At 48.3% G+C, this 21,289-nt stretch overlaps 1 protein-coding gene across 1 annotated transcript in view; it reads left to right on the top strand.

Annotated features, from left to right (window-relative positions):
- Positions 1 to 21,289, top strand: part of PTGES2 (prostaglandin E synthase 2) — a 110,174-nt gene that overhangs the window by 20,993 nt on the left and 67,892 nt on the right. The window contains exon 3 of the mRNA XM_085624896.1: positions 5,515 to 5,623. Coding sequence (XP_085481022.1) covers positions 5,515 to 5,623 — 109 coding nt within the window. The remainder of the gene's footprint in view (positions 1 to 5,514; positions 5,624 to 21,289) is intronic.

Below are 21,289 nucleotides of genomic sequence, written 5' to 3'. Positions count from 1 at the left end.
AGAGAGGTTCATAAAACTTGTATTGCCTCTCTAAATTATGCCACAGTAGAAAATGAGTGATGCTTTCAGTTATTTCACAAAAAACTTAACTGCTCATCTATAAAAACATGAATCCTTATATTTCACTTTTTAAACTTGAATCTGCTGTTCTTTGCTGTTCAGTCTTTTTCCTCGATTGCCGTCGTTTGAGTGTTTGCTGCATCTTCATGAGTATGACTGACAGAAGACAATATATTATAAGAGCTATGCCAACCACTCTGTCTTCACTTCAGTTTCAGAGGCAATCTGACATCAGGGGCTTCCCGCCAAAACGTTGCCATGTTGTCAGTAGATGTGCCTTATTATGGTTGTTTCTGAATCTCCTCTGCGAGTTGAACACCTGGAAGATTATTTGAAACAATTTCTTTATGTATTATTTATTATGGCAATTCAAATTAATACAATTCACAAACCTATATTAGGACGGATCCCTAGTAAGGTTAGGGGGCCGAGAGGAACTTTGTAAGGGAGTACACCCTCCCGGGGTAAACACTAAATCACAATAAGTACTCCCGTAATGGGGCCAGTCAGGAATAGAAAACTCTGCTGCCAGCTCAGGTGTTGGTGTGCCCTATTTGAAGTGAGTAACACCACCGAGGCGTGGGGAAGGAGGCAAGTCCTTTTGTTAATATTTTCCCTCACACACCCTAGTGGTGTCATGCTTCATCATTGGGACACCCCGAAGCCTAAAGGTCAGGGTGGGCTCGACCAATATTTCAGGGAGCACTTGGTGAGAAGATTTTTTGGCCAGGGGGTATAAAGATTAAAAATCGGCGTCAAACCCCAGTTTCCCTTTATTCTTGGGTTTGGCGCTGATATTAAAAAGATAAAGAAAAGGGTTGCTAGGGGTATTATGGTCCTAGGACCCTATTGCCAATAATTAATAGACAGCTTTTTAACCAATTCAGTACAAGCAACACTCTCATGAATATGTCATTGATGCTGTTGCAGAATAGATTTGTGACATCTGTAACAAATGAATTGTGACATAATGCTCAAGGCCTTGGCGTTGACTGTTAAAATGCTTTCCAATTGGTTACCTAATTGATTATTCTCTTCATTTCAACATTATTTGTGTTGTCATCCATGTCGTCGAAGCGCTGTAGGACATGCATACGGTTTGGAAATCACCATGGGCCTAATTTATGGTATTTTGGCATAGGGCAGCACAGCAAGGCACCTTGCTGCGTTGCTCTATGCCAAAGTGAAAGCGCAGAAATGTACCGTATTTCAGTGCTTTCCTGACATTTTTGCCTGCGCTGGTGCCATTTCTGCAGCCTAGTGCCAATGTAGGCAGGATTTCGTTTGTGCAGATAGGGGCACCTTCCGCACAAAAACAATTCTAAGCGGTGTTTCCTCTTTCTACGTGTGCTACAGAATGCACCGCACATGGAAAGAGGAAACCAGCATTGGAATAGCCAATAGGTCCCACCTTTGGGACCTTATAAGTGCATATCCATGCAACAGTTGATGTTGTTGCACCAAGGATATTGTGCTGGATAACTAAACACTTATAAGGTCCCAAAGGCGAGACCTATTGGCTATGCCAATGCTTGTCTTTCAATGTAATGACTATCGCGTGCATGGCGCGCTGTTGTCATTACATTGAAAACAGAACTGAAGCTTAGTTTCAGTTTCACTGTTTCAGTGCTCGTGGGGCTATCTCAGCCCCCGAGCACCGAAACACATGGGAGAGGTATCTTTGGAAAGTAGAGAATGTCCCCTTTCCAATGGTACCAGTCCCTAGTGGATCCCCAGCAGGGCAATCCCCAAGCAGGGATTCACCCACTAGCCACCAGGGAGGGGGGAGCGGCCCCTTGGGCAAGGGCCTTTGCTCCCTCCTATAAATTCTGGCATAACCAGTCATTAGCCCCAATCTGCAGCCGGGCAGAAAGTACCCTAAACACCAGGGATTCTTTTTAGGTCGAGGACTACCGGTCTGCCGAAGGCAGAACCGGAAGTCGAGATTTAATGTTTCCTAGAGTGGCTCCTTAGCCCGCCTCTCTTTTTGCCTCTCCTCCATTGGCTGGCTTCCTAAACGGAGGCCCGCCATTGGAGGAGAGAGCCGTCCCTCCAAATAGGCTCCGTCTTTTTCAGATTCGGGGGCGTGTTCCTTGCTGTTCTTTCCACTTTTTAGCCACGCCCTTTTAGAACAGCAGGAACACGCCCCCGAATCCGAAAAAGTTTCGGAGCTTCCATCCGCCATTGTTTTGCTGTCCTCTGGCCGTGAGGATCTTCGTGCTGTTGTGAGTATAGTTGGCGGCGCTGCCCTTCGATGAGCAGGGATCCGCACCGTGCCTTGGACGCCTTTCCCCCTTGTTAGACTCTCTCTGTAGGTGGGGCCCCTTACAGCTAGTAATCTCACCCGGCCTTGTTTAGCATTCAGATTTTGTTTCCTCTCATATCCCCTTTTATAGTGCACACTACTGAAGACGTGAACAGCTTACAAAACTGAGCACAGTAACTCCAAACGTTCAGATGGTGAAGAGATCAGAGATCTGTAAGCCTTTCAGCCTGCGCAAGCTCGAAACGGAGCTGTAGTATTTACAAATGAAACAATTTCCACACAAAACTTAGCTGCGCCTTTAAAATCATGCATCGCTTAACAGTTGCACTTGTATGACTGATCGTAGATTGAAGCTTTACAGAGACAGCCTCTGTTTGCACACCTGCATCCTACGCTGCTTCTCTGTAGAAAGGTGTTCGAGGCAGGGCCCATCCCCCAGCAGAGTTAAGAGAACGCGGGTCTCTTGCGATGCTAATTGTCCCTTTGTTATGCGAAGAGATGCATTTTCATCTCCAGTTCGGCGGCATCCTGAGGCCCTGCCCGAGTTTCCTCTCAAAGCAGGGAGTGTTCACAGACGCTGTTGAGAAAGGCCTCACAGATTTTAGAATCATGCCAAACAAGCGCACCTCTCTTTTAAGGCCTGATGACTTAATCAGTTAACCTCCAAGTGCCTAAAATAAACAAAAAGTGAATGTGTCCGTGTGTAATGTTACACAGGCTACATACAGTTTTGAAGACACAATTGGGATGTGCAGAATGAAACAGGCGTACCTTTTGTTTTATCAAGTGTATATATGCATTTTTTTTATTTCTGTTGAGTTTAACATAGTCTTGCGCAAGCTTTTGTGCTGCACCGCAGAGCGAGCACCTGCCTCTGTGGGCCTGCAGTCAATAAAGAAACCCTATTTACCCCATATTTATGTCAGTTACTACATTATTTTCAGACCGTACAGCTCAGAAATAGCAGTCAAAGGTTGCCTAGTTTTGTTTCTGACCTTTGTTGTCTAAAACTAAAGCACCAATTTAGAGAAATATCATGATACTGTTCCAGCAGCTAAATAATTCATAGTTAATATTTAGCTGCTTAACAGAGTACCGGGAAGTTGTATTGGGTACCTATTTCTAAAGCAGGAGGAGCGGTCTCATTGGATACACAATTGTGGCACACCTGCTCCCTGGCATAAGTTTTGTGCTCACACAATAAATAAGAGTACATACAAAATCAACACAACTATAAGGTGCACTGCAATTGCGTCTATAACTATAATTGGGGCTCAGATCAAGACATGTGGGGCTATGTGTATATTACCTGTTGCGACCAGCACACAACACTGCAATATCAGAGTATGCGTCACAACTTGTGGGTTCATGAAACAGGCATGTACATAGTCAAAGAGTGATTGGTTCTAACGTCTCGCTGCAATCTTATGCCAACATTGATTTTTAAAGGGGCAGAGATTATGGAAGAATATAAATGGCAAATAGTCTCTTTATACTCATAAAGAATGTAGTTTTCTTATTCTCCGCCCTCTGTGTTCATAATTTCTAAAATAAGAACAAGAGTTGTAGTTGAAAGCATCAAACAAAGGAAAATAAATTACTTTCAGGGTATCGCCTTTTCCTGCTTCTTTTTTTAATATAGCATGGACAACAGAGAAGCATGTTTAATTTTTCAAGGTGTAAATACAGGCCCTCAAGAGCAACTGGTCACAAAGGGAAGTGCAACTGTCTACCCATCCAGAACTGGTGTGAAGCAAACACAGTACCGAGGTGTCTAGCACGGCCCTTTAATGAACTAACAAAACGTTTTAGAGTCCTAGGGCCTAGTGGTTTGGGAAGTAAGTTATTATGCTGTAGCATTTGTATCAAATTTTGATGCAAAGGTTTTTTTTGCACAAAAGTTGATCAGCACTGCTCATTTGAACACTTTAGATAATGAAGCATTGCATAGAGTTGTGGAAACATTCATGTCAAATGATAATAAACATTGGTCTCACGTGGTAAAGCTGAGGTATAAACAGTAGTATTACACTACCCTATGATGATCAGCAGTTTTACACTTGGAATATCAAGGCACCAAACTCCTAGTACAATAACAGACTACCACACTTTTCTTCCGTGGTTCCACAGAAATCGTATAACAATCTGTGGCCACAGGGTAAGTCAGTCTTATTGCCGGATCTGGTGCTATTTAACAAGCACTCATAAAATATTTTAACCTTCCCAAAAATCTTTGTAGGTTTTCCTGAGGCTCTCACATTGGAAGCTATGTGGTCACAAACTAAACTTTCAAAGACCCCTAGTGCCTGCAAGAGCCAGCTTTTATTGCCACATGCAAGTATTGCCATGAAGATTTTGCATCATATTTAAATAAAAAGCTGTGCTGAAGTTCTGTGTAGAATTTGGTCTTTGGAATTCTTAAGAGTCTGTTCAAGGACCAGCTCACAACTGAGTATTGGCTCATGATATAGCGGCCTCGAATGGGTGCAAAAGACCCGCTGATGTGTTCAAAATTGTTAATTTGTGCATTAGATTGATGAAAAGTATACTATCTTGCACTACTTTGGAAACAAAAGTGTAAAGCTTGCAGTATAGCAATAAGCAGTTATATCTGATTATATACTTCACTATACAGTACATTCCTTCAAATCGCTTTAAGTGCAACAGCATCTCCCAAACTAACCTGCTGGTCATTAAATTGAAATGGGCAAATGAAAGGCTTTGTTAATCAGATGTTTGTCGTAACTTTATACTAAAAAAATGCTTTATTTCCATTTTATAAAGAAAATCAAGCCATTGCAACAAGCGAAAGGCAAAATATATTCCCTCATCACATGATAACATAGAACTTGCAGCTGCAATAGAACTATTAGCATACATGGTAACTTTTTCTGCATACACATTCTTGTAACCAATCCCCTCAGCAAGTAGGTTGATCTAACCATGCATCTAGGTTCCCTTTTGCCCGCCTCTAACCCCCATACCCCTGGCAATCAAGCACAGCCCAAAAATCAGTTTCCTCCTCTTCTAGCCAGACAAGCCTTGTGCTGTAGGTGGTGCTGAAGTCATCCTCACCCCCCAAGTCCTAAACGGAGGCCCGCCATTGGAGGAGAGAGCCGTCCCTCCAAATAGGCTCCGTCTTTTTCAGATTCGGGGGCGTGTTCCTTGCTGTTCTTTCCACTTTTTAGCCACGCCCTTTTAGAACAGCAGGAACACGCCCCCGAATCCGAAAAAGTTTCGGAGCTTCCATCCGCCATTGTTTTGCTGTCCTCTGGCCGTGAGGATCTTCGTGCTGTTGTGAGTATAGTTGGCGGCGCTGCCCTTCGATGAGCAGGGATCCGCACCGTGCCTTGGACGCCTTTCCCCCTTGTTAGACTCTCTCTGTAGGTGGGGCCCCTTACAGCTAGTAATCTCACCCGGCCTTGTTTAGCATTCACGCGAAGCTCCGAGGGCGTTGCGTGCGGCGCCGGGCTCGGGAATCCTTAAGTCTTGACCAGCAGTTCATCTCATATGGCACATATTTCCGTTTTACTCCCATCGGTTTCGAGCTTTAAATGATCAGAGGGCGGGCGGCATTATCTGTGTACTCAGCTGGCATTCATCATAGCTTGTGGTGTTGGTGCTTGCAGTATTACATTGTTTACAGATAGCGCTCCATTCTACATCCTGCGTTTCCAAGTGCTGTAAACATCAGCTGTTCTTGCCTTGTTTAGCATTCACGCGAAGCTCCGAGGGCGTTGCGTGCGGCGCCGGGCTCGGGAATCCTTAAGTCTTGACCAGCAGTTCATCTCATATGGCACATATTTCCGTTTTACTCCCATCGGTTTCGAGCTTTAAATGATCAGTGGGCGGGCGGCATTATCTGTGTACTCAGCTGGCATTCATCATAGCTTGTGGTGTTGGTGCTTGCAGTATTACATTGTTTACAGATAGCGCTCCATTCTACATCCTGCGTTTCCAAGTGCTGTAAACATCAGCTGTTCTTGTTTTCCGATGTAACTTGCATACCTTGTTAGGATAGAAGGCTGAGTCGGCTTTGGTAGGATTTAAGTCTTGACCAGCAGTTCATCTCATATGGCACTTATTTCCGTTTTACTCCCATCGGTTTAGCACTAGTGTTCTTAACAGAATTAAAAGCTTACACGCTTATCATGGTGCTGGAAAGTGAACGAATCTCTTCCAGACTAGTGCACATGTTAAGTGCCTGTGTTAGTCTAGTGCCATGGAACTCTCAGGGGAGACACGTTTCTGAACGCGTAGCCTCCTTCATCTACGTTACTTTACAGTACTTTGTGCTCCAGTGGAAGAGAGGGCGCTGGACGCTGGTTCAGCATTGTTTCTCGGCGCTTTGGCGGTATGTCAGAACACCGAGGCTAATAATATAGACATGTATTGACCCCCACGAGATCGACGACTATTATATGGTTCGGATCACCATACTTGTGGAGTGAAGAGTCACTATTTTACCTCTCCGGTGAGGGAGTGGCCGCCTGGCCATTGGAAGGATGACGTGCGTCAGCCTCTGCTCCCCAGAGAGTCTCTGTACCCCCAGCCAGCCTCTGTAGATGCAGTACCCAGCCAGTCAGCACGTCCCTGCACCCTCAGCCAATCTCAGCGCTACCAGTCTCTGTACCCAGCCAGTCTCTGTACCCTGCCAATCTTTGTATTCGAACCAGTGACCGCATTCCCAGCCAATTCTCGTAGCCACAGCCCTGCGATTCTTCAGCACAAATATAATGAAGTCCATGTTCTCCACTTTAGAACACAATTAAAAAGTAAATGTAAGTACTGTAACACTTATTTGTATTCGTGAATGAGCTCAGAGCAAATGCACTTTCAACTACTTCTCTCTCTAAAAAGATCACTACCTCACTCTCTCACTCCCTCACTCTCTATATCACAACTTCACTCTCTCTCTAACTCACTACATCACTCACTCTCTATCTCTCTACCTCACTCTTTCTATCTCACTAACTCACTTTCACTGTCTCTTTCACTACCTCTCTCTATCTCACTACATCACAACACCACTCTGCTTACATCTCACTACCTCACAACATCCCTCTCCCTCACTACATCACTGTTTCACTACCTCACTCTCTCTCACTACATAACTCTCTCTACCTCACTACTCCACTCTATCTCACTACCTCACTATCTCACAACTTCTCTCTCTCAAAACATCACTACCTCACTCTCTAGCTCACACCCTCACAACTTCACTCTCTCACTCACTACCTCAATCACTCTCTATCTCACTACCTCACTCTTTCTATCTCACTAACTCACTTTCACTCTCTCTTTCACTACCTCTCTCTCTATCTCACTACATCACAACATCACTCTATGCTTATATATCACTACCTCACAACATCCCTCTCCCTCACTACCTCACTCTCTCTATCTCACTACCTCACTCTCTATCTACCTCACTCTCTATCTCACTACCTCACTCTCTATCTACCTCACTCTCTCTCACTACCTCACTCTCTATTTCAATACCTCACTCTCTCTCTCTATCTCACTACCTCACTCTCTCTCTGCTAATGCAATAGGTATCACATATGCAAAAAAAGCTAATGCCAATAGAAATGACAATGCCATTTATTTAGGGATACAAAAATGATAAAAAAATAATGAGCAATACCAATAGCTCTACCTATAATATTGCCGAGACCATTGCATTGTAAATGCTTGTTTTATAGGTCAGGGGTGGAGGGCTGCCCAGCATGGGCATGCCGATGCCACCCCCCTTTCCAACAAAAAAAAGGTAAGTCTTTCTGCCCCCTCCAGGAGGCAGATGGGGGCAATAGCCCCTGATCTGTCCACAGGAGGGCAGAAAGCCCACAAGGCACCAGGGATTTTTTTTTTTTATGCGTAGGGGTGGGGGCTGGCCAGAATTGGCATGCCAATGCCCCTATCCCAAAACAATTGCCATAGTCTTTCTGCCTCCCCCCACCACCCCCAGTAGCCCCTGAACTGCCCCGGGCGGGGTGGGGGAGCAGAGAGCCCACTAGGCGCTAGTGATTATGATATCTTTTTTATACGTAGTGGGAGCTTCTCAGAATGGGTATACCAAAGCCCCCACCCAGCAGACAGAAAAATTTAGCCACAGTCTTTCTGCACCCCTGGGGGCATTAGCTCCCAATTTCCCTCCCCAGAAAGCCCACTAGGCACTGACATTTTTTTTGCAAGGTGCCAAACCTGTCAATTTTTTAAAACTAAACACCAAGGGGAATTCCGGATGGGGTGACTTGTGTTGCTCTCACCAGGTTCTGTTACCCAGAATCCCTTGCAAATCTCAAACTTAGTTAAAAAAAACACCTTTTCCTCACATTTCTGTGGTGGAAAGGTCTGGAATCTAAGGGGAGCAACAAACTTCCACCAACCAAGCATTCCCCCAAGACTCCCGATAAAAATGGTACTGCACTTGTGTGGGTAGGTCTAGTGCCAGCAGCAGTAAACGGCCTAAAACGCAACATGGGCACATCACATTTTTCCAGTGAAAGCTGACCCTTTTTTGGCAATGTGCCTAGCTGTGAAATTTGGACCCTCGCTCTGGTGGCACCTAAGGAAACCTAGCATACCTATACATTTTTAGAAAACCAGACACCCAGGGGAATCCAGGATGTGGGGACTTGTGTGGCTCTCTCCAGGTCCTGTTACACAGAATACCTTGCAAACCTCAACCATTGTAAAAAAAAAAAAAAAGATTTATCTTACATTTCTGTGATGGAAAGTTCTGGAATCTGCGAGGAGGCACGAACTTCCACCCACCCAGCATTCACCAAAGTCTCCCGATAACAATGGTACCTCACTTGTGTGGGTAAGCCTAGTGCCCGTGACATGAAACTGCCCAAAATGTACTGTGGAGACTTCACACATTTCTGAAAACTAGACACCCGGGGGATTCCAGGGAGGTGTGAATTGCGTGGACCCCCCAAGTTTTCCTACCCAGAATCCCCTGCAAACCTCAAATTTAGCAGAAAAAAATCTATTTTTTCTCATATTACTGTGTGGAAAAATTGTGGGCTGACCGGGCTGACACAAATTTCCTTCCACCCAGTGTTCCAATAGGTCTTACAATGAAAATGGTGCCTCCCTTGTGTGGGTCGGCCAAGTACCCGCAGCAGGGAGGGGCTCAAAAGGTATTGTGGAGACATCCAAATTATCTATCACAAAATGACCTGGTTATGCAAGCGAGGCACCTGCGTTTTTGGCCCCGCGCTCGGCGGCCATCTAGGGAAACCTGAGAAACCCACACATTTCAAAAACCTAGTCATACTGAGGAGTCCAGAGAGGCATGGCTTGCATAGATCCCCCACGCTTTCCTACCCAGAATCTCCTGCAAACTTCAAATTTAGCTGGAAAAAAAATCACCATGTTCTCAAATTTCTGTGTAGGAAAGTTGTGGGATCACCGGGCTGACACACATTTCCTACCACCTAGCGTTCCCCCAGATCTCCCAATAAAAATGTTACCTCACTCGTGTGGGTGTGCCAAGTGCCTGCGACAAGCAAAGGCCCAAAACGTATTGTGGAGACCTCATAATTATCTATCACAAAACAACCTGGTTTTGCAAGGGGGGGGGGCACCTGGGTTTTTGGCCACAGGCTCAACGGCCATCTAGGGAAACCTACCAAACCCACACATTTCTGAAAACTAGACACCCGGGGGAGTCCAACAAGGTATGGCTTGCGTGGGTCCCCCAACATTTCCCTACCCAGAATCCCCTTCAAACCTCAAATTTAGCTGAATCACTTTTTCGACACATTTGTGTGTGGGATCAATGTGCCGGGACACATGTCCTGCCACTCAGCGTTCCCCTTGTTCTCCCGAGTAAAATGATACCTCACTTGTGTGGGTGGGCCAAGGGCCTGTGACTGGGAAGGGACAAAAACATAGGGATTAAGGGTAAAGCACAGCAAATTCTATGCGCTTAATGTTTTGAAAAATACTTTTTTAGCCGATTCTGCATTGGACAACCACACAAGTGGGGTATCATTTTACTCGGAAGACCAAGGGGCACGCTGGGTGATAGGACATTACCACCTTCTCCTCACCTTTGTTAATTCTGAGGGGTTAAGGTTTGTTTCCTGAATATAGGCTATTTAGACCTTATGCCTTATCACATGAGAGAGGAAAAGGTGCCTCTTAGTTGGTGTCCCCAGGCCCCTGACGTTCTAGGTAATGCAGGCCAGCCATCAGTGTAGACCGTGTCACGCTTGATCCGGTCCTGCCCCTCTCAATTAAGCCGTTCCACCTTCAATCCTGTAACAAGTAGATAAGAATAATCAGCAGTCTCCCCCTAACGGCAGCAATGGCCCTCTTGAGCTCTCCTGTAGAGTGTGTGAACTAGACATTGCGGATCCAGTAAACTTCCACCCCAGGGCAAGATAGTAACACATTTGTGGCCATCCGAACAGATAACAAAACAATAACAAAGAACTTTACAAAGAAAAAAAATGTGTATAAGATCCATTAGGTGGAAGTCTTTTAGCATGTTAGGGGTGGCCAGCGAATGGGGTTAGGACTCCCGAGCGAGCCCCACTTGCATCAACAGGTTACATTCAAGTGAGTTATGGGCCCCCCATGCCCAGAATCACCCAAGGTTAACATCCCTTCACAGCAAGCCGCCGGGCGAGCATGCATGTTGACATATACATCAGTCTGCCCCTCCTCAAATCCTTGCACACTTAAAATTAAAATTATTTCTTCCTCAGGTCATCAGCAGTTCCTGGAGTAACCAACAGGCCCTACAGCAGTCAAGGTGGCCCAAAGTCTCCACTCACTAAACTCAAACTGTCCAGTACAGCATTATCCGAAGCCATGGAAGGAGAGGGGAGCGACGTTGAGTTAGGACTTCAAGTACCAAGGCACTATCTGTAGCCGCTTGCTGATTTGTGGGTTTTTCCTTTGATTCTCGGTGGCCGAAGCAGGACTTCTGTTGTCGCTGCTTGGTCGCGGATACGGTTTGTCTGACGTTTCTGTTCCATTGCTTTTCAGCCAACCCCAAACTTCATGTGGGGTGTCAAAGAAGTGTGTCTTGTCGTGCACAACTCACAACTCACAACCTGGCCAGGAAGAGCAGAGCATATTTGTAGGAAGCAGGCTCTGTATATACTATACCAAAGTAAGTTCTAGTGTGCACAGAGTCCATTGGATCCCCAGAGACTTAAGTAGAATATACTAAAAGCTATTATATGTGGTAGTGTGGTTGAGCAGTTAGGCTTATCAGAGGGCTGTGTTAAGCATTTGTTGTACACTCTCGGGCAAGAAATGATACACACTCAATCAATCGATCCATTTGTAGAGGGTCTCAAGGTGCTGTGATGGGGGGGGGGGGGGGGGGGGGCCGGGTGGGTGGTGATGCTGCTACTGCTCGAACAGCCAGGTCTTGAGAAGTCTCCTGAAGGTCAGCAGGTCCTGGGTCTGTCACAGGCGGATGGGAGGGGTGTTCCAAGTCTTGTTGGTGAGGTGGGAGAATGATCTGCCGCCGGTGGTCGCTCGTCGGATGCGGGGGACGGTGGCGAGGGCGAGGTCAGCGGAGCGAAGCTGGCAGTTTGGGGTGTTGAAGGTGAGTCGTTCATTGAGGTACGCTGGTCCGGTGTTGTGGAGTGCTTTGTGAGCGTGGGTGAGGAGCTTGAAGGTGATCCTCTTGTTGACGGGGAGCCAGTGCAGATCTCTCAGGTGGGCTGTGATGTGGCTGTGGCGGGGGTTGTCGAGGATGAGGCGTGCAGAGGCGTTCTGTATGCGCTATAGTAGTTTCTGGAGTTTGGCCGAGGTTCCCGCGTAGAGGGCGTTGCTGTATTCCAGTCTGCTGCTGACGAGGGCCTGGGTGACTGTGTTTCTGGTTCCGGTGGGGATCCATCTGTAGATCTTGCGGAGCATGTTGAAGCAGGAGGAAGAGACCGCGTTGACTTGCTGGGTCATTTACAGCGATCAGTCCAGGATGACCCCCAGGTTGCGTGCGTGGTCAGTGGGGTTCGGCGCAGCTCCCAGCGCGGCCAGCCACCATGAGTCGTCCCAGGTGGAGGGGGTGTATCTGATGATGAGGACCTCCGTCTTGTCCGAGTTCAGTTTCAGGTGGCTGTTCTTCATCCATTCGGCGATGGCCCTCATTCCTTCGTGGAGGTTGGTTTTTGCGGTGGTGGGGGCCTTGGTGAGGGAGAGAATCAGCTGGGTATCGTCAGCGTATGAGATGATGTTGAGGTCGGCGGTCAGACGAGGTTGGCGAGCGGTGCCATGTAGACGTTGAAGAGTGTCGGACTGAGGGACGATCTTTGGGGTACAACGCAGATGATCTTGGTGTCTTTGGATCGGAATGGAGGGAGGCGGACACTCTGGGTTCTGTCGGTGAGGAAGGGGGTGGCTCAGTCCAGGGCTTAGTTGCGGATCCCTGCGTTGTGGAGGCGTGTGCGTAGGGTGTGCTGGCAGACCGTGTCGAAGGCGGCTGAAAGGTCCAGGAGGATGAGGGCCGTGGTTTCTTCGTTGTCCAGCAGGGCCATGATGTCGTCGGTGGCGGCGATGAGGGCTGTTTCGGTGCTGTGGTTAATCTGAGATCAAATGTTGCATATAAAAAGTCATTACTATATTTCATTTTTGAAACTAAGAGGAACTCGGTTGCAGGTAAGTAACAGTTTAAGTAGCAATACTATTCAATTGCAATTGGAATTGTTTTGCAAAGCAGTTAAACAATGCAGTACAGTAGTCAGAATACCTTTGTGGTCTGGATTCAGAACACTAGAACTTTGAAATAGAAATGGGCGTACTTTTGTATTCAATAGGATGAGAATGTAGTGCAATCCTATGGAAGGAAAACCGTGTTCTGCATTAGCAGGTAAGTACTCAACTTACAATTCCAGTCTTCGGGGGTTTAGACCAATACTTGGCAAGGGTCAGTTCAAGGTAGGTACTGCACCACCAGCGGCACTGGGGTGGCCCGGTGTAGAGGTCACTGAGCCCAATGTTAGTCAATGGAGACTGAGAGTACCTCAGAAGCACAGTTTGTAGGTAGGTACCTGCGGTTTGAGGACACAGTTAAGGTCAGTACTGTGGCACAAGGCAGCACCAAAGCTATACCACCAGTGGCACAGGGACGGCCAGGTGAAGGGTGCAAATTCTGCGTCTGGTGCCCAGTGCGTTTCAATGGGGAATCTCGGTCGCACAAAGAGGCTACCAGCTCTAGCCAGGAGGCTAGATGAAGGTGACCACCAGCTGGGGAGGTAAGGGATAGAGTTGAGGGACACCTGGGCACCGTCGGGTGGGCTCCATAAAGTCGGGGGCAGAAGATGCAGGGGTATCTTTTTAAGGCGGGTCTTTTTTTACCAGAGCCAGTTGCGGTTGGTGGGACCCTTCGTTGCAGGTGACTTTCGGGGTCCACAAGATGTCAGCCACCGATGGAGACGAGGTCAGGATCACTGGGGAGACTTCACAGGACAGATGAGCAACTCTAACTCTGGCCGTGGGCTTCAGGTGCAGAGTGGGCAGGGGTCGTGGATCCGCCTGGATCCGGAATCTTTGAAGATGGAGTTTTTCTAGACAGGGCTGCTGTCCTCAGGAGATTTGGTCTTGGCTAAAGTGGCAGTCTTCCTGGGGATCTTGGAAGTCGCTGGCAACCGGACAGATGTCCTCTTCTTAGCGGGGTCTTTGTGCTGGAGACAGGATAGGATGCATGACGTCTTCTTTGTCATTTTCGGCTTGGGACACAGCAATCTGAGTATCAAGGTTCAGGGCTGTCCATAAATACTGAATTTAGGGGTGTTACAGATACTGGCAATTGGTAACCACTGGGCTACTTGCCTTTAGGGTGGCTACACCCTTAGAATGTCCACTCCCTTTGGTGGGAGGCATCCCCTTAACCTGATTGGGTCAAATCCTTCTATTCAAGATGGAGGATTTCCAAAGGAGGGGGTCACCTCAGTCTAGGGCACCTTACGGGTGGTCCTGGCAGGGAGGGGACACACCTCTCCTGTCTACTAATTTTCCCACCGACCTTGCCCCCCAAAGTGGGGCTTGGTGAAGGGGGGGGCATTTCCACTAGCTGGAGAGTCCCTGGCTAGCATATACCTTTGAGGCTCCCGGCCCTGAATGCTGTTCCTGCTTGGGGATAGGTGTGAAGCACTTACGATGGCCCCACCTCAGGCGGTCAGAAAAATGTCTGTGTGTGTCTGGCTGGTGCAGACCAGTCAGCTGGACACGAGGGAGTTTGATACCAAATTCCTTAGCATTTAGTAAAGCCATCATGGAGCTGGAGAGTTTGTAATGACAAACTCCCAGCCCATACACTCAATATGGCTTCACTGCACTTAAAATGTCTAAGAATGGACTTAGACACTGTAGGGGCATATTGCTCATGCAGCAGTGCCCTCACCTGTGGTATTGTGCACCCTGCCTTAGGGCTGTGAGGCCTGATAAAGGGTTGACTTACCTATGCCACAGGTAGCGGTTGTGGGCATTGTACACAGGCATGTGTGTCATGTCGACTCTTCAGTTTTGTCTGCACCAAAACACACAGTCTGCAATGGCAGTGTATATGTGTTAGGTGAGGGGTCTCTCAGGGTGGCACAATACATGCTGCTGCTGCCCGCCCTTAGAGACCCTCTCAGTTCACAGGGCCCTTGGTACTACGGGTACCTTTTACAAGGGACTTATGTGTTGGCCAGAGGTGTGCCAATTGTGGAAATAAAGGTACAGTTTTGGGAAAGAACACAGACACTGCGAACCTGATTGGCAGGGCCCCAGTGCGCACTCAGAGTGCATCAGAAATCTGGCAAAAAGTGGGGGGTAACCATGCAAAGAGGGACACTTTCCTATAGTGTGTTATTTCCAGTTGACAGTTTCCATTTAGCTGTTAGAAAGGAGCTCCATTACTTCTGTCCTTTCATTGTGTCATTGGAGAATATTCGTGTCGTGCCTCCACCATTGGGTATGTTTCTTCGTGCACTGGAGGACGGCTCCTGTAGTGTACCATCATTGGTTGCAGAGGTGCCTTGGGTGGGAGCGGCATCCTGGAACCCTGTAGGCCCAATCGACTCAAAGCCACGTAGTGGGGTGGTGGTCATACACCTAGACAATCGGCCAGTCCTCTAGATAGAGTTCTGTGCTGGGGCTGTACGTACCCTCGGGCAGACCTACTGTTTGTTCACCGCAAGTGGTTTTCAGCATCCTCCACCCGAGCCTGTGGTTTCTTGATGACCAGTCTCTGTTTGTCAGTGGTGCGTTGGAGAGCCACGACCGCTGGTACCGCCTCTTGCATAGTTGGCTCCTACCCATGCACTCGCTCTTTTAGCTTCTTGTGTTATTTTTGGAGTAGTAAATTGTCGATTGCCACTGTGTCGATCTTAATTTCGAAGGTGCCTTTCATATGAAGTATTGCCTGCAATAGCTCCGCTAACGTGGCAGAATGAGTCTGACTTGGACTCCGGGATCTGGAGTGTCAACATGTCTGAGTCAGAGGGTCACATGGCATGGGTGTCTGTTGTTTTATTGAAGCAGAGGCACCCCTGTTTAGGCTTCACCATGCCGGTACATGCCAGGGACATGTGTGCAGGTATCTGCTGATATCATGTAGACTGGTAGGAGAGCGCTGCACCTCAAAGGAGGGCCTCTGGGTGCTACTGCTGTGCGGTGAAGCAAACGTGATGGGTCCATTGAGTGCTGGGGGGACTGCCAGTCACTTTATGAATCCCTACAGGCCTGCGAAACCCTACTGCCTCTAGTCATGGGGCAGCAGGAGGTCCCAGCCCCCCTGCTGCCCCATGACTAGAGGCAGTAGGGTTTCGCAGGCCTGTAGGGATTCAGTAGTCCCCCTGGCCGCCTGCTATCGTCCTCCTGGGTAGCCGGCACGGTGACACATCAGGATCCGCTGAGGGTCTTTCACTCTCCTGTGTCGCAGCGGGGCCCGGTCAGACCGCAGCACTCCCGGCTCCGAATGGGGCTTACGGTGGGAGCAAGGAAAGGGCTGGCGGAGCAGGAAGGGCAGGACCTCCCATCGGCATACATGGGCACCTGCAGCCGGATCAAGGATCACTCTGCCAGTACAGGCAAGGCCTGGCTCCCATCGGGTGATGCAGGCCTCCGGGCTGAGGTGGGCTCCTCATGCAATGTGGGTACCGCTGCCCAGCCCTCTGACAGGGCTATGGAGGGAGCGGGGGCGTCCGGCGGCCTGCAGCATGCCGGTCCCCCACGAGCAGGTATTCCTGCGCTCCTCGGCACAATTGTGAACAAAAGGCAGCAAGTTCTATCCCATTCTAAGGATGTCTCCCATCCCATCAGTATGTTCAGCCTTTCTACCCCTCTGGCCTCTTGAGTCTCTCATATCCAGCTTCAAGGGTTGGACTGCGCTCACTAACCCCATCTCTAGGTCTTGGTGGTTATCCCTCACTCCTCCATGTCTTCCTGCCATGGGCCCCATATTTTGCGGTGCTTTTGGAGTCCTTCTCTCGCCCTGTATATTGGTTCCTCTGCTTGTCAGCACCACTGCATATTATAAGTCCAGTTGCGAACGGTTTGAGGGACCTCACGTCCCCATTTGCTCACAATGTCTTTACTTGCCACTGCTGTATTGCAGAGGGCCAAAGTGCATCTGTCAAGGCCCCCCCCCCCAGGTCTCCCTTGGCTATCAGCTGGGAGTAAATACCAGGTTGTCGCCCACCACCTGGAAGAGTCTGTGTTGTATCCCTGACCAAAATCTATCTTGTTTTGGGCATTCCCAGACCATGGGTAATAGGGTGCCAAGCCTGCCGCACCCTCTTCGGTACTGGTTGGTGCTAGACACTCCTATTGCGTGCAGCCTTTTTTGTGTGAAGTACGTTCACTGTAGAAGTTTCAATTGGATTAGTAGGAAACTGGCCCGAATGGCCACTTCCCCCGGGTACTGGCATGCAGCCCCCCACTCGTCATCCTCTATTTTGCCTAGGTTTTCCTCCCATTTTTCTCTTTATACCTGTAGGGAGGGTTGACAGTATGCCAGGACTGTAGAATATATTTGGGAGATGGTGTGTCTATGTAACGCAGTCCGAAGTACCATGTATTCGACTGGACAGTCATCTTCCATGTCCTGGGTGTGGTGTCGGGGTTGGTGGAGTATTGTTTTAGCATAGGGACCGACCTCCTGATAGGTCGTATTGCCTCTGCAGGTATTCAAATGTTAACCATCCCTTTTAGTTTGTCAGGTCCCGAGTTTTGAAATACCCAGTATGTCCCCTTGCCAGTGTGCCGACACCCCATGTAGTTTTGCCTGTTTAATTGATTCCCATAGTGGCGTCTCTAGGGTCCAGTGGTCCACCCACATGCTTCACCCTTTTTCATATCTTGACTACCACAGCTGTAGGCTCCAGGAGGTGCAAGATTCTGTCTGGTCCTTCTAATCCCCCCACCTTGCCCTGAGGATCCATTATCCTTCGGTCTGCTTAAAGGGAGATTCCCCCTGGTACGCGAAGGACCAGTCGTTTATTACTAATAGTTGAGCTGCCCAATAGTATACATCCAGGAGTGCGATTCCCCCATCTATTGGCTGTCTGGTCAGGGTGGAGAGTGCTATGCGGGATTTGCAGGTTTCTAGTCTCTGCCTCCACCATCCTAAAAAAGTTACCATGGACTTCAAATGGTGAATTTTGCAGGATATATAAGAATTTCAGGAGGTAGATCATGTTGTATAGTTCCGCTGTGACCAATAGGGTGAGGCTGATCCAATGTGCCACATTGCGGTGGTAGCCTGTCCGCACCCGGTCCAGGTTGCCTTCATGGAACAATTTCTAGTCTTTAGTTACATATATGCCTAGATATGTGAGCCCCGTCTCTTCCCATATTAGTGGATTGGACCACTCAGCTTGTGGGTGCCAAAATGTGAAGGAGTAGGCAGTTGATTTTCCCCAGCTGATGCTAACGTCCACAAATGAGCCAAAAATGCAGAGGTTCTCGAGGACTGTTGATATGGTGTCGTAGGGGTCTGCTAGGTAAAGTAGGACATTGTTCGTGTGCAGGAGATAGCATCCTCCCAGCCTCTGTTCCATCTAAGTCCAGCATAGGGAAGAGGGGACAGCCCTGGCACGTGCCTCTGCCCAGGCTGAAAGAGTACCATTTATTCTGACCCTCACCGAGTACAGAAGGCGCACCCAGGCCAGAAAGGAGGGTCCAAAGCCTATCCTCTCCGATCCGCAAGGAATGGCCACTTCAGAGAATGCTTTCTCTGCATCGAGTTCCAGAATCACTGCTGCTTTCCTCAAAGTTTGTCCTCGAGACATTCATTTGCAATGACGCCAGAATTTGTATCTAGTGTGTGTATGACATAATGCTCGACTCGTCATGGGGCCACAATGGCGTTCTTTGACCTGCATGATGCGATTCGCTAAGACCTTTGCAAGTATCTTAACTTCGGTGTTTAGAAGAGCGGTCAGTGGATAGGATGCCTAATTCGCCGGTGCCTTACCTGGTTTATACATTATAACTATATGCGCCTGCCTGAGGACATTGGGGAACCAGCTCTGCACCGTCAATTTATAAAACCGGTCCTGCAGTGGTTGCACCACCCTACTCTTAATACACTTGAAAGCGTCTAGAGGGAAGCCTGGCATCCACCTGCTTTTAAGTTGAGAAACGGCCTCCACAATCTTTGTCCGTAATAGCCTCAAGAGATTGTCTATCCTACTTCTCCAAGCGTGGGACAGGGATATCAGCAATAAATTTGGACATATTACTTTTGTGTGCAGGCTGTAAAGACCCTGCAGAAATTAGGTAAATACATGTGCTGTACACTCTGCCGTTTCAGTGGGTATGCCCTGGGGTGTTCGGATCGCAGAGATCCATCTCTAGCCCTCCTCCTTCTTGGCTAGCCAGGCCAGGAGTTTGCCTGTCTTGTCCTCCTGCTCATAGATCTTACTTTGCTTGGCCCTATAGAGCGTTCTGGCTTCCTGCTGCAGCGTTTATCGATTTCACTCCCTGAGATGGGATTGGCGTAATTGGTATACGGAGCCTCTATGCAGGACTTTCCCTAGCTATATCTCCTCCTCTGGCTACAGTATCTTGGCCTCACTATCCCATTTCTTTCCTATAACATGGGAAATAATTGACCTCTCAGCACCGACTTTTCTTTTCCCCAGAGGACCAGCCCGGAGGATACCGACCCCTTATTTGTCTGAAAGTAGCCGAATGTCTCCTCTTGGACAAGTTTCCAAGTGGTCCAGTCTGTTAACTCCCAGGTATCCAGGCGTCAGGCGTACCTTGGTGCCGTAGTTAAGTGAATAGTGAGGAGTGGTTCAAGATATCTCTCAGTATGTACTAGGCGTGTTTTGTTATCTGTGGCTTTGGGGTGTGCGTACTAGGAGATAGTGTAGTCGTGCCAATGAGCGAGCTGCGTTGGAAGAGTAGGAATATTACATAGCCTAAGGGTGTGTAGCCCACCACAAGTCTGTCAGCCCCAAGGCTTCTGTGAGTGTGCAGGGACGTGCACCTTCCTTGGGTGACCACCTCATTGAAGTGCTCTATCTACATCCTCCTAGGAAGTCCATTTGAGGTTCCCACCACCAGTGCATCAGTGATCCCGGTCAACCGTTTCCCCATCTTTCTCAGGCCTTCCACCTGAAGACCCAGAGGGAGTTACCAGGACGCCATGATCAGCCTTTCCCAGTTCCACATGCCCTCCACGTCAGCCCTACTTCCCTCGGGGTCCCCCCAAGTTTTTGCCACCACAAAGGGCAAAGACCTACAAACAAATATCCCTGTCCCTCTGGACCTGGTGGAATAACCTGCTTGGACCAGGCCCCTACCCAGGAACCCACAGTTGTTGCCTTCCAGGTGTACCTTTAATAAAGGATAACGTCCGGGGAGTGGCGTGCGAGGTACTTTATCACCACCTCTCTTTTTAGGTTGTTGCCAAGGCCATTACGTGCCAGAATCTTAAGGCAAATGTCCTCCCTCGGTCTCTGAGGTGTAGACAGTGACACAGTTGGGGGGATTGTTCCAGGGCCCTCTGACAGGCCTCCCTTAAGTCTTTGTCCAATGTTCAGCCAGCTTCACTGCACCCTCCCAATCCCTCGTGCTGTGAGTTTAAAACTCTACTCCACCCCAAGGCCTGTGTGTGGACATATTCATCAGAGAGCTAGGAAAATGTGCAGATCCGTTCATGACTTTACACAAACGTCAATCTTCTATTGTTCTACTCAAATCATTTTAGGGGGTCAGTTGTGGTAGGGAATGCACCTCTTTCTGTTGGCAGGAAGGCCCAAGAGGTATCTGTAAAGCCAAAGTTGTACTTCCGGGTGGCACTTATACACCTTCTGAGGGATTTGTTAAGTGAAGATTGGATGGTCTGCCTAAACTAGACCAATGTCTATTGACGTGTTTTTAGCTTTTCGCCCATCACGGGATTCTCTGAGTTTTACAGATCCACCTGCATTGGACAATCTCCGTACCCTAGGGCTTGGACAGCCGTCTTAAATTCAGCAAAATCAGACATGCTTCCGAACAAGTCTATGGAATTGGTTAGTTTCAGGATGGATTCATTAGCAGCAAAACTTCAGTTGTTTACTTTGAATATACAATCAATAAAGGGATGGAGGAGGGTGTTCCTACAGCAGAGCATCTCTCTGGCCCTTTTGGTGAGGTTCCTAGGCTTCTTTACTTCCTCCTTACAAACCATTTCCTGGGCCCTCTGCATTACTGGGTCCTCCAAAGTCTGAAACTCTCGACTGGTAGTTCTGACAAAGCAGGCCAGGCAAGAGGTCCTGTGATGTCTAGGCCACATGCAGATGTAAAAGGGATGGCAAATTTCAATTCCTCCTTAGAGTTACTGGTAATCAGACCCCAGAAGACTAGTCTGGGGAGCAAGGTGTCGCAGCCTACCCACAGGTGGGAGGTGGTCCGACGGAGAACGGCGTCTAAACATCACCAGTGTCTAAAACTTGCAGCAGACTCCTTTGGTATAACAGGGCTGACGCAGACTTTTCTAGCCATTGCAAATAA

This window comes from Triturus cristatus, chromosome 1_2 (assembly GCF_964204655.1).
Source record: "Triturus cristatus chromosome 1_2, aTriCri1.1, whole genome shotgun sequence".
NCBI lineage: Eukaryota > Metazoa > Chordata > Amphibia > Caudata > Salamandridae > Triturus > Triturus cristatus.
Note: the sequence above shows the minus strand (reverse complement) of the source record. Positions and strands in the feature narration are given on the sequence as shown.